The sequence below is a fragment of the Bufo gargarizans genome, chromosome 7 (genome assembly GCF_014858855.1).
Source record: "Bufo gargarizans isolate SCDJY-AF-19 chromosome 7, ASM1485885v1, whole genome shotgun sequence".
NCBI lineage: Eukaryota > Metazoa > Chordata > Amphibia > Anura > Bufonidae > Bufo > Bufo gargarizans.
The window spans coordinates 27,245,984-27,260,740 of record NC_058086.1 but is presented as its reverse complement, the minus strand read 5'-3'; the positions used below and the strand labels follow the sequence as shown (position 1 = coordinate 27,260,740).

Genomic DNA, 14,757 nt, shown 5'->3' with positions numbered 1-14,757 from the left:
AGAAAGGAGCTCCTGGATACAATGGTGTCTTCCTGTTAAATATCCAGATCAATGGATTTCACACGCTGAAAGCTTCTGAGGCCTCGGTGTGAGCCTTCAAGCCCAGGGCTCAGGCTGTAACTCAAGCCTGCAACTCAATAATTTACAGGGGGAGCCATCAGCCGCCCTTCACTGCAAATTGTGAGACTTGTCAATGAGTCAAAACAGTACGTGTGATGGTTCTGGGTGAATGTCATTGAGGTTAAACAAACCAGCTTAGGGGAAGATGTGCGAGGGGAGGCTGGGGGTTATAGTATCGCCTTACGTCTCATGGCTGCTCTACACACCTTCCCGTCAGCAGGCGGCTGCTTCTTCTGCGCACTCCTCATCATCCTCCTCATCATCTCATTGTCCTCCCTCATCCATATGTCCATCTAAGACTCAGCACATTGAAAACATCCATCCATCTTCATGAAAGGTCAAGTATCAGCGTGTTTGGACATTTGACATTTTCATGTCCCGGTGAGGAGTCGGGGGGAGCGCGGCCTCAGGCAAAGGTTGATTGCAATAAAATGGGTAATATGTCGATTATGGAGAAGAGGAACGAGAGGACAGAGCAAACGATATGAAAATGTCTTATCAGCCCTAAATCCATAGAACGATCTACCGGTGTCCGAGATACCAACCTGTGCAACTTACCTCATCCCTAAGGAAAACTCCAACTAATATATAGAATTCATTTACACAGAAAGTGAAGCCACATTGTGAACACATTGCAATCCTGTACTGATCCTTTACATACTCTTACTATTTCCAATAAAATCCAGCAGAATAGTGAGTGCAGCTCCGAAGTATAATACAGGATGTAACTCAGGATCAGTACAGGATAAGTAATGTATGTACAGTGACTGCACCAGCAGAATAGTGAGTGCAGCTCCGAAGTATAATACAGGATGTAACTCAAGATCAGTACAGGATAAGTAATGTATGTACACAGTGACTGCACCAGCAGAATAGTGAGTGCAGCTCCGAAGTATAATACAGGATGTAACTCAGGATCAGTACAGGATAAGTAATGTATGTACACAGTGACTGCACCAGCAGAATAGTGAGTACAGCTCTGGAGTATAATACAGGATGTAATTCAGGATCAGTACAGGATAAGTAATGTATGTACACAGTGACTGCACCATCAGAATAGTGAGTGCAGCTCTGGAGTATAATACAGGATGTAACTCAGGATCAGTACAGGATCAGTAATGTATGTACACAGTGACTGCACCAGCAGAATAGTGAGTGCAGCTCTGGAGTATAATACAGGATGTAACTCAGGGTCAGTACAGGATAAGTAATGTATGTACACAGTGACTGCACCAGCAGAATAGTGAGTGCAGCTCTGGAGTATAATACAGGATGTAACTCAGGATCAGTACAGGATAAGTAATGTATGTACACAGTGACTGTACCAGCAGAATAGTGAGTGCAGCTCTGGAGTATAATACAGGATGTAACTCAGGATCAGTACAGGATAAGTAATGTATGTGCACAGTGACTGCACCATCAGAATAGTGAGTGCAGCTCTGGAGTATAATACAGGATGTAACTCAGGATCAGTACAGGATAAGTAATGTATGTACACAGTGACTGCACCAGCAGAATAGTGAGTGCCGCTCTGGAGAATAATACAGGATGTAACTCAAGATCAGTACAGGATAAGTAATGTATGTACACAGTGACTGCACCAGCAGAATAGTGAGTGCAGCTCCGAAGTATAATACAGGATGTAACTCAGGATCAGTACAGGATAAGTAATGTATGTACACAGTGACTGCACCAGCAGAATAGTGAGTACAGCTCTGGAGTATAATACAGGATGTAACTCAGGATCAGTACAGGATAAGTAATGTATGTACACAGTGACTGTACCAGCAGAATAGTGAGTGCAGCTCTGGAGTATAATACAGGATGTAACTCAGGATCAGTACAGGATAAGTAATGTATGTGCACAGTGACTGCACCATCAGAATAGTGAGTGCAGCTCTGGAGTATAATACAGGATGTAACTCAGGATCAGTACAGGATAAGTAATGTATGTACACAGTGACTGCACCAGCAGAATAGTGAGTGCAGCTCTGGAGTATAATACAGGATGTAACTCAGGATCAGTACAGGATAAGTAATGTATGTACACAGTGACTGCAGCAGCAGAATAGCGAGTGCAGCTCTGGAGTATAATACAGGATGTAACTCAGGATCAGTAAAGGATAAGTAATGTATGTACAGTGACTGCACCGGCAGAATAGTGAGTGCAGCTCTGGGGTATAATACAGGATGTAACTCAGGGTCAGTACAGGATAAGTAATGTATGTACACAGTGACTGCACCAGCAGAATAGTGAGTGCAGCTCTGGAGTATAATACAGGATGTAACTCAGGATCAGTACAGGATAAGTAATGTCTGTACACAGTGACTGCACCAGCAGAATAGTGAGTGCAGCTCTGGAGTATAATACAGGATGTAACTCAGGATCAGTACAGGATAAGTAATGTATGTACACAGTGACTGCACCAGCAGAATAGTGAGTGCAGCTCTGGAGTATAATACAGGATGTAACTCAGGATCAGTACAGGATAAGTAATGTATGTACACAGTGACTGCACCAGCAGAATAGTGAGTGCAGCTCTGGAGTATAATACAGGATGTAACTCAGGATCAGTACAGGATAAGTAATGTATGTACACAGTGACTGCACCAGCAGAATAGTGAGTGCAGCTCTGGAGTATAATACAGGATGTAACTCAGGATAAGTACAGGATAAATAATGTATGTACACAGTGACTGCACCTGCAGAATAGTGAGTGCAGCTCTGGAGTATAATACAGGATGTAACTCAGGGTCAGTACAGGATAAGTAATGTATGTACACAGTGACTGCACCAGCAGAATAGTGAGTGCAGCTCTGGAGTATAATACAGGATGTAACTCAGGATCAGTACAGGATAAGTAATGTATGTACACAGTGACTGCACCAGCAGAATAGTGAGTGCAGCTCTGGAGTATAATACAGGATGTAACTCAGGATCAGTACAGGATAAGTAATGTATGTACACAGTGACTGCACCAGCAGAATAGTGAGTGCAGCTCTGGAGTATAATACAGGATGTAACTCAGGATCAGTACAGGATAAGTAATGTATGTACACAGTGAGTGCACCAGCAGAATAGTGAGTGCAGCTCTGGAGTATAATACAGGATGTAACTCAGGATCAGTACAGGATAAGTAATGTATGTGCACAGTGACTGCACCAGCAGAATAGTGAGTGCAGCTCTGGAGTATAATACAGGATGTAACTCAGGATGAGTATAGGATAATTTTATGCTCAGTGTCAGTGCTTTCACTGTAAATGGTGTTAAATGATGAGTATAGATCCTGTAATAGTTTATAGGTTGTGCTTTTTGAGACTTTGAAAGCTGCTGCAACTTTTTCTTGAGTCGATGTATAAAAGAAATCATTGTAAAAGTTACTGAAGGTTTTCCCTGACTGGCAGTGTGATGACGCTGTGTAAAAGGTTGTGCATGGTAGCTCTGCCGGGGGGCGGTCTCTTATTACGTGGCAGCAGGATGTCATGGCCCATAGACTGACGGTGAATGTGACTATCTGGCCTCCGTGATGCTGAGATTTACTGGACGCTGCGCTGCTCCTGTATCCGTAAAGGGTTGTATATGTTTCCGTGCCGAGCAGTCCGTGGCCCAGGTACGATGGACGTCAGGATCCTCAATAGTAAATGCCTTGTACAAGTCTCTTCTTCCTGCACAGTTGCCTGGATGCTTTTATATGGAAAGCCGGACCACACAGGCGGCTGCGCAGGTGATCCAGGATTCAGATGGCGCCCTCACAGTGGGTAACGTTTTGCATCTTACAGCTTTGAAGTAATTTGTAAAACAGCTGAGTAATCAGACTGGGGGTAATGAGGGGGAGATGCTGCAAATTGTGGGTTAAAATGCAGGAAAACATAAATCTTACAGTATCCGGGAAAGTACAGGTCGGCGGAGTTATAAAGCCGGAGATCCCATCAGACGGAGTCACTGCAGCACCAAGCCATGCCGGTGACCCGATGTCTCTCCCTGGTGCGCCCTGGCTTCTCCTTGAACCCAATGGGAGGGGTCTGACCCCAACCTCCGCACCATCGGGTGGTGCGATACCTCACGCCGCTTGTTTACTCAACATGTGAAACATATGTCACCCCAACAAGACAGCATTTATTTTAGCCCGCGCTCCCCGCCGCTTCCAGCTCTCACTTAGTGCCATATTTATTTTTTAACTGCTCTTCTCAGCAATCTTTGGAACATTTCAGGAGACGAATGACCTCGGACCACACGGAAGAAAACTGCACGTCCAGTCCTGGAGCAGTAAATGTATATGTGCCATGGAACAACATCATAAAACGACAACGCGGGAAAGAGCGCAACGTATGCAGCTTCGCCGATCTGCCGCAAGTCAGGAGGACTCTACAGGGTCCTATGGGGGGGGGTGAGACTGAGGCTCGAGTAGATATGACTCACGGGAGGCCCTGGTAGAGATCTCTGGCCCGTCTGAAGTTGGCAGCGGAGCATAACCAGATGAATGAGCCTCTCAGGAGTCTGGAAAAGCTAGGTGAGACATGGAGATTTATGGCTCCAGAAATTGTGAGCGGGAAACAATGGGTCTGAGGGATCAGTCAGGGGCAGGAGCGCGGATGGGAGAAGGAGAGAGAGATAGAAGAAATAATAGATGCATCTTTCAGCAACCTGATCCTGCAGCCCGGACCCCTGGAGATGTGAGCAAACCAAGCTTTACAGAATTAAGGGAGCAACATTTCATGGAAAATCCAATAAATGATCCTGTATAGCCAGACGTCTGTAAATAGAGGTCTCCAAATTGAATCACGCTGAGGACTCAGGGCAGCGCTCGCGTCCCGAATGCCGGAATATTAGCCGAAACATCTCAGATATTCAGCAGGACGGGAAATGATTTATTGCAAAAAGTTTTCTGTGTCAAAACGGATCAATGCAGATTGTGAGCAAAATTTAGTTTTGGCTAAAATGTTTCTCCAAGTTATGATGGCAACTCGTATGGCGGCCATTAAACCCCCCCAGGGACTGCCCTCAGCTTTCCTGTAGATTTTCTATTTTGGGGAGACCTTCCCATTTCACAGTCTTCTCCACAGTTGTCTTTAAAGCTGGAGGTACTAGCGGCTCAGCACATGGCGTGTGCACACGCATGTTACATCTATGTAAGGCTTCTATCATATAATGCTGGGTTTTTCCCACATCTTCTCTACATGGAACAGATTAACGGAAACAAGAGGCGCATTGAAGACGCCTTGAAATTATTCGGCAGGTGCAGCTTCAGTTTATTATTTCACCTTCCTGCAATGGAAACTTTTCTTATTACAAGGCTTCCTTCACTGCAGACATTTCCCGGCATCTGGAAATTTCCTTTTTTTCATGCAAAAATACACAAAAAATTGTTTTCTAACCCGAGGAGCGAGTGATTAGCGCTCATTGTCCTCGCCGCATATTGTATTGTATTCTGTGGAAGCTTCAACCTGTCAGGTCCTACTGTTCTCGTGTCACCATAACCTCCTCCCATCACCTCATCACTGTCCACATAACGTCCCCTACAGACGGTGACTACTCCCCCCATCCGGCCACCATTCTGGGAAGGTCCTACTGTTCTCGTGTCACCATAACCTCCTCCCGTCACCTCATCACTGTCCACATAACGTCCCCTACAGACGGTGACTACTCCCCCCATCCGGCCACCATTCTGGGAAGGTCCTACTGTTCTCGTGTCACCATAACCTCCTCCCGTCACCTCATCACTGTCCACAGACGATGACTACTCCCCCCATCCGGCCACCATTCTGGGAAGGTCCTACTGTTCTCGTGTCACCATAACCTCCTCCCGTCACCTCATCACTGTCCACAGACGATGACTACTCCCCCCATCCGGCCACCATTCTGGGAAGGTCCTACTGTTCTCGTGTCACCATAACCTCCTCCCGTCACCTCATCACTGTCCACATAACGTCCTCTACAGACGATGACTACTCCCCCCATCCGGCCACCATTCTGGGAAGGTCCTACTGTTCTCGTGTCACCATAACCTCCTCCCGTCATCTCATCACTGCCCACAGACGATGACTACTCCCCCCATCCGGCCACCATTCTGGGAATGTCCTACTGTTCTCGTGTCACCATAACCTCCTCCCGTCACCTCATCACTGTCCACAGACGATGACTACTCCCCCCATCCGGCCACCATTCTGGGAAGGTCCTACTGTTCTCGTGTCACCATAACCTCCTCCCGTCACCTCATCACTGTCCACATAACCTCCCCTACAGATGATGACTACTCCCCCCATCCGGCCATCATTCTGGAAAGGTCCTAGATGTCTGCTAAGAATGACAAAAACCTTTACCGCTGGCTGTGAAGTCGGTTTTTGGATGCAATAGGCTCTTGCGTTTCTGCACTCGACATCCTTGTGTGAACACAGCCATAAAGCGTCACTGTGCAGATGATGGCTCTCATCCATTCTTATGTAGATGTGACTTGTTACGCACGGCTTTCAGTGAATGGAAACATCTGGGTTTGCATCTAGAAGCTAAAGACCTGTGAGGACTTGTGAGAGGTTTGCTACAATGGATCAGCGGCGCCAATCTCTGTCCTTTCCTGATCTCCAGCAGTGTGAACACGACAAGGTCAGGTTAGGATTCAGGCCCTAAATGTAAGCTGCTCCCTGACAGCAAGCAGGGCTATTGAAAATAGTGCAGAAAAACTGCAGCGTAATACAGAGCAAAGTGGATGAGATCAGACAAATCAATCGCTTTTTTCGCTTTTTCGTGTGTGATTATTGACCTACCTTGGAACTTCGAAATCCACAGCATGTCAATTATGTTGGCGATTTTTGGTGCAGATTTCGCCCTTTTCACTGGAAGGGCGAGATCTGCGGCAAAACAACATTTAAAACCACACGTTTAAAATCTGCCTGGAAATCCTTGTTTATCCGCACCGCGTGCACGACGCTGAGAGGCTCGGATCCTCTCACCGTTATGGATCTGCTCCCAGTTTTGGCTAAAACTTCCTTCCTCCAAAACATAGGAACCAACAGTCACGAAATGTGGTCGGAAGAGTTGTCAGTTCCCCTCCCCCACACAACAGGGCAGCAGGGACAGCGCAGCTCCGGGGGAAGAGGCTTTTAGGATGTTTTTTATTAGAATGGTGTTGTGTCCTTCCCGTCATCTGTTACCAGATTAACCCATTATCTCCCAGCACACTGACTGACCCCCCCACTGACTGTACTGAGAGGCGATTGACTTTGTGTCTTTAATTGCAGGATCTCTTACCCGTCTGTCAGCGCTCGGCCTTGTTACCCCCCTGTCGTTGGGGCTTTCTCTCTGCTGCCCCTATGAATGGGCCTCACTTTGTCATGCCATGTACAGCTGTTAACCTCCTGCGGCCATCAGCGGGGGGGCGGTGCGCCTTTTATTTATGGAGTTGCCAGCGTGACAATAGAATAGCTGGGGTCCTGCGAGAATACAACCACCAGCAGATCCCTGCGCCCATTCATCTCCGCGCCTTCCTGAAGCTCCTCCATCCTCCGCTGGCTGCCAGCGCTGCAGGTGTCCTGCTGAATTAACCCATTGCATAGTTAAGGGCTCCATAGAAACGCAAATCAGACCCAACAGAGAGTATGGGGCGGGGGCCGATGGGCGGGGGGCACTGGTTCACTTGGAGGTCCCAAATCAGGAAAGTAAATAGGAGGGGGGGAGGTAGAAGCTTCTGCACTGACAACTCTGCCAGCATCTCCCAGAAATAACCATCTGTTCCTGGGAAAGCTGGGTGACCAATATGGAGGCCATTAAAGCTCATGCAGCAGAGGCCCGGATAGAAATGGAGGCTAAAAACGTAGCACTGCACACCACAATATATACCATTCAGGGTGGAGTGACAACCGCTGAGAGGGTGCGACACATATGCCGGTTGTCAGCCAAGAAACGTTGAGGGTCTCTGAAGCCTGTGCGACAGTTTCTGGCCGACCTAGGTGGCAGGTTTTCGTGGCATTTTGCCCGACCATTTATAACTTTATCATAACGACATAGTGAAAAGTGTGTGAGGCTCAGCAGCAGGGGCCTCGTCTTCCCATCAGAAGGTACGCCAGGGAACGCCCAGAAACCCTACCGCCAGTCTCTGCTGCCCCACAGTTTGGGCGCACTGACAGCGCAAGATGTGACAGATTTATTAAGAGGTGTGTGACTGTAAAGTCAGGTCCGAGGAGTCTGCGTCGCTGGGACTTCTCTCAAACTTATCAAATGTCGCACAAACTCTCCGGTCTGGAGCTGCTTCTCCACTTTCGGCGCCATCTTTTCCTGGGATAGAGTTGAGACTGAGGTTTTTCTCGGATTCACCGGCCGGGCGGAGCACAGTCACTTTCCCAAACTGCAGTGAATGGTGGATAAATGCTAAAGTATAAAAAGTTGAAGATCCCTAGCTTGCCACTTCTTAATCACAGGATTCTGGATCAGGGGGGGTTCATAAATGCCCCTCTTCTGCCCCCACTCCAGTTTTTACACCTCCCTGCCTTTTCCGTGTCGTCCTTCCCGCCTGGCTAACCCCGCCCTCTTTCCCGGACATCATTTCTGGGGGGCTCCCTGATCTGGGGGCGCTCCTTCGTACACTCCTCTTCCCTGTGTGGCAGCAGATGCTGGAGGAGCGCTGCTCTTGCTGCTGTCTTTTTATGTTGCATTTTTGGTCAATTACAGAAGACACGCACAAGCGGCGTTTAGATCTGAGCCAGCTCTGTGTGCGCCATCGTAAAAAAAAATAAAAAATGTGAACGAGGCAGCGAGCAGCGAAAAAAAGATGTTTTTAAGTTGCCAATAAAACTGAAAATGTAGACAGTTTGCAGTGAAACGCGCTGGGAGCTGCCGGCTTTCATTTAAGCATCTTTTGGCCATAAATAACGCTCCAATAAGGCGGGGGAGGGGGCGCCGCCATTGCTTGTGTGTTTTTTATTTTATTTTTCTCCATAAATCATTTCACTGAGCGATAATATTTGTTTTGTGTAATGAGTCTCCTGTGATCCATTCCAGCCTGAGCACCGGGGACTGGCGAGGCTGATGAGTTGTCTCTTCCCCTCTGCACCGCCGGCGCTTCTACCCTCCATGTTCACCCCTGGTTAAGTGTTAACCTCTTCAGAGCCACGGGGAGGGGACTGCACTGGGGCTCGTGCACCCGTACACCACAAAACAAAGCGCCCAGATGTTTCAAAGAATGGCGTCGACAGGGGCGCCACATTTCGGAAGATCTTGTAGGTTTTTCTACCTACAGATGCAAATAGCCGTAGAAATTGTGAGATGTCGATGTAACTGAACCAGACCCTCAGCAGCGCACAGTCAGACAGAGCGTCATTCTGTTACTCATTCTTTGCCAAAGTTACAAATTGTTTCTATTTTGCTCTAGGTGCAGCCTGCAGTGTAAAGAATGGGGAAGTAATTCTGATTAATTATACTGCAGGCCGCATCGACAGATCACGCAAGTGTTTATAAAATATTAGGGGTTAGAATCACAAGGGCACAGGGCAGTAGTAAGTCCGATGTAGCAGGGCCGAGATGCTTATCACAACTCATGTTTATATGATTATGTTATCTGTGGTGTTACATGGGACTGCAGAGAGCTGTGCTGCACAGATGATGCAGCCCGTGTAGTTGAGCTCTGCTACATGTGTAGTCAGGGGCAGCCACCTTATCAGGATCTGTATACTTGCTGCACATGTTTTTGGATGGAGCCCCATTTACAGCAGCGGGTTGTGTCCCCGGCTTTGCTTTCATCCTCTGCCCGCTCCTTGCGGTCGGAGATTTCTGCCTGTGCGGTGTAATTATTCCGGGCAGACATTGTTCCTGTCTCGAGCCTCTTTTAGGGTTATTAATATTACTCAGGAACATTACTGTAATAAGGCTTCCCGCAGTTGGGGATGTGCGCGCTCCGCCGGGACCGGCTATAACCATCATTATTTGCATTTGGTCAATTCCAAATGTTGATGGTGGGACCCTGGAATACAGCTCTGCAGCACTGTCTGCAGCTCCCAGCATTACAGAGGAAGGGAATATCCCTACACACGGAAATGTCCCGGAGCGTTATAACGTGATCTCTACTGCGCATGATACCGGATAATGGTCTGCTATCTGTACGGGGGGGATTGTGCGGGGTGTCACATTTGTAGCCACATTCTCACAAACCACACCCATTTTAACTAAGCCACTCCCCTTCTGTTGCAAGGTTGAAAAAGTGTCCAAAACCCTTAATAAATGTTCTGTAAGATCTGAGCGTCCGAATTCTGGCCTCTCATAACAGGACCCCTTTATGTTTCAACCTCTGTAGACTACCTTGCTTTCAGTTTCACAATGAGTCGTCAGGTTGCTGAATGTACAGCCCTTATCTCTGAACTCCTGACAGCTGAGAAACACCCATTATAGCTTAATTCTTATTAAATTATTACATCATATGTGACTGATATCAGCCACTCCTCTTATAACGCTCCAGCGCTGATATAACCTCCAGAGACATTACAAATCCTATGTGACTGATATCAGCCGCTCCTCTTATAACGCTCCAGCGCTGATATAACCTCCAGAGACATTACATCATATGTGACTGATATCAGCCGCTTCTCTTATAACGCTCCAGCGCTGATATAACCTCCAGAGACATTACATCATATCTGACTGATATCAGCCGCTCCTCTTATAACGCTCCAGCGCTGATATAACCTCCAGAGACATTACAAATCCTATGTGACTGATATCAGCCGCTCCTCTTATAACGCTCCAGTGCTGATATAACCTCCAGAGACATTACATCATATGTGACTGATATCAGCCGCTCCTCTTATAACGCTCCAGTGCTGATATAACCTCCAGAGACATTACATCACATGTGACTGATATCAGCCGCTCCTCTTATAACGCTCCAGCGCTGATATAACCTCCAGAGACATTACATCATATCTGACTGATATCAGCCGCTCCTCTTATAACACTCCAGCGCTGATATAACCTCCAGAGACATTACAAATCCTATGTGACTGATATCAGCCGCTCCTCTTATAACGCTCCAGCGCTGATATAACCTCCAGAGACATTACAAATCCTATGTGACTGATATCAGCCGCTCCTCTTATAACGCTCCAGTGCTGATATAACCTCCAGAGACATTACAAATCCTATGTGACTGATATCAGCCGCTCCTCTTATAACGCTCCAGCGCTGATATAACCTCCAGAGACATTACAAATCCTATGTGACTGATATCAGCCGCTCCTCTTATAACGCTCCAGCGCTGATATAACCTCCAGAGACATTACATCATATGTGACTGATATCAGCCGCTCCTCTTATAACGCTCCAGCGCTGATATAACCTCCAGAGACATTACAAATCCTATGTGACTGATATCAGCTGCTCCTCTTATAACGCTCCAGCGCTGATATAACCTCCAGAGACATTACATCATATGTGACTGATATCAGCAGCTCCTCTTATAACGCTCCAGCGCTGATATAACCTCCAGAGACATTACAAATCCTATGTGACTGATATCAGCCGCTCCTCTTATAACGCTCCAGCGCTGATATAACCTCCAGAGACATTACATCATATGTGACTGATATCAGCCGCTCCTCTTATAACGCTCCAGTACTGATATAACCTCCAGAGACATTACATCACATGTGACTGATATCAGCTGCTCCTCTTATAACGCTCCAGAGCTGATATAACCTCCAGAGACATTACATCATATGTGACTGATATCAGCCGCTGCTCTTATAACGCTCCAGCACTGATATAACCTCCAGGGACATTACATCATATGTGACTGATATATAACGCTCCAGCACTGATATAACCTCCAGAGACATTACATCATATGTGACTGATATCAGCTGCTCCTCTTATAACGCTCCAGAGCTGATATAACCTCCAGAGACATTACATCATATGTGACTGATATCAGCCGCTCCTCTTATAACGCTCCAGTACTGATATAACCTCCAGAGACATTACATCACATGTGACTGATATCAGCTGCTCCTCTTATAACGCTCCAGAGCTGATATAACCTCCAGAGACATTACATCATATGTGACTGATATCAGCCGCTGCTCTTATAACGCTCCAGCACTGATATAACCTCCAGGGACATTACATCATATGTGACTGATATCAGCCGCTGCTCTTATAACGCTCCAGCACTGATATAACCTCCAGGGACATTACATCATATGTGACTGATATATAACGCTCCAGCACTGATATAACCTCCAGAGACATTACATCATATGTGACTGATATCAGCTGCTCCTCTTATAACGCTCCAGAGCTGATATAACCTCCAGAGACATTACATCATATGTGACTGATATCAGCCGCTCCTCTTATAACGCTCCAGCACTGATATAACCTCCAGGGACATTACATCATATGTGACTGATATATAACGCTCCAGCACTGATATAACCTCCAGACATTACATCATATGTGACTGATATCAGCTGCTCCTCTTATAACACTACTATACTGTAATACACTCTGATAGAAGGGTTATTTGCCCTTTAAATATACCTCGTTATAGTATGTATCCTGTACAATGCTGTTCCAACACCTACTATAAGGCAGTTTAATCACACCTAATACATTCAACAGGTCCTGGACCTTGTGTTGATTATGATAAGCAGATTATGCTGACTGAAGCATGAGTCACCAGTATTTAATGTTGGAGATTTCTTGTACCAGTCGGATAACTAGTGAAATGTCTTCAAAAGAAAACACAAGTCCAGGTGATGTGACTTATTACTACTGAAATCCTCGATACAGTGTGAACACTGCTCACCCATCATCATCGCCCACATCACCCACTTCCATGTATTTTCTACAGTGCATCCAGTCTAGACTAAGAGCTACACACAGCAGCACACGCTCAGCCTGCTGCTCCATCAGATCGGGGAAACAGTACCCACACACTGAGCACAACAGTCACACACTGAGCACAACAGTCACACACTGAGCACAACAGTCACACACTGAGCACAACAGTCACACACTGAGCACAACAGTCACACACTGAGCACAACAGTCACACACTGAGCACAACAGTCACACACTGAGCACAGCAGTCACACACTGAGCACAACAGTCACACACTGAGCACAACAGTCACACACTGAGCACAACAGTCACACACTGAGCACAGCAGTCACACACTGAGCACAACAGTCACACACTGAGCACAGCAGTCACACACTGAGCACAACAGTCACACACTGAGCACAACAGTCACACACTGAGCACAACAGTCACACACTGAGCACAACAGTCACACACTGAGCACAACAGTCACACACTGAGCACAGCAGTCACACACTGAGCACAGCAGTCACACACTGAGCACAGCAGTCACACACTGAGCACACAGTCACACACTGAGCACAACAGTCACACACTGAGCACAACAGTCACACACTGAGCACAACAGTCACACACTGAGCACAACAGTCACACACTGAGCACAACAGTCACACACTGAGCACAACAGTCACACACTGAGCACAACAGTCACACACTGAGCACAGCAGTCACACACTGAGCACAACAGTCACACACTGAGCACAGCAGTCACACACTGAGCACAACAGTCACACACTGAGCACAACAGTCACACACTGAGCACAACAGTCACACACTGAGCACAACAGTCACACACTGAGCACAGCAGTCACACACTTAGCACAGCAGTCACACACTGAGCACAGCAGTCACACACTGAGCACAGCAGTCACACACTGAGCACAACAGTCACACACTGAGCACAACAGTCACACACTGAGCACAACAGTCACACACTGAGCACAACAGTCACACACTGAGCACAGCAGTCACACACTGAGCACAGCAGTCACACACTGAGCACAACAGTCACACACTGAGCACAACAGTCACACACTGAGCACAACAGTCACACACTGAGCACAACAGTCACACACTGAGCACAACAGTCACACAGAGATAACTCTCTGAGTACAGATAGTGTAGTAGATGTCACCTGCAGTCCTATGTAACACCACAGATAACACAGTGATAACTCTCTGAGTACAGATAATGTAGTAGATGTCACCTGCAGTCCTATGTAACACCACAGATAACACAGTGATAACTCTCTGAGTACAGATAATGTAGGAGATGTCAACCGAGACATCCACTATCTGTACTCAGAGAGTTATCACTGTGTTATCTGTGGTGTTACATAGGACTGCAGGTAACATCCACAGTGGATATAAAAAGTCTACACGTCCCTGTTAAAATGTCAGGTTTCTGTGATGTAAAAAAAATGAGACAAAGATAAATCATTTCAGAACTTTTTCCACCTTTAATGTGACCTATAAACTGTACAACTCAATGGAAAAACCAACTGAAATCTTTTAGATTAATGTGGTTGCATTAGTGTGCACACCCTCTTCTAACTGGGGATGTAGCTGTATACAGAATGAAGCAATCACATCCACAATCCTGTTACATAGCAGTCAGCAGACACCGGCCGTCATGTAAAGGGCCTCTGATTAACCCCATGATAAAGCGCAGCCGCTCTAGTTGGTCTTTCCTGAAATGTCCTTAGTCGCCTCCCACAGCAGAAGCCATGGTCCACAGAGAGCTTCCAAAGCATCAGAGGATCTCATTGTTAGAAG

The 14,757-nt window shown here is 46.8% G+C and overlaps 1 protein-coding gene across 3 annotated transcripts in view; it reads right to left on the bottom strand.

Annotated features, from left to right (window-relative positions):
* The window catches only part of RNF220 (ring finger protein 220), a 187,198-nt gene that overhangs the window by 117,828 nt on the left and 54,613 nt on the right, over window positions 1-14,757 (bottom strand). The window contains exon 2 of one of the 3 annotated variants that reach the window (XM_044301093.1): window positions 4,677-4,683. The exons of the other annotated variants lie outside the window; for them this stretch is intronic. Coding sequence (XP_044157028.1) covers window positions 4,677-4,683 — 7 coding nt within the window. The remainder of the gene's footprint in view (window positions 1-4,676; window positions 4,684-14,757) is intronic. 3 annotated transcript variants of the gene reach the window in all.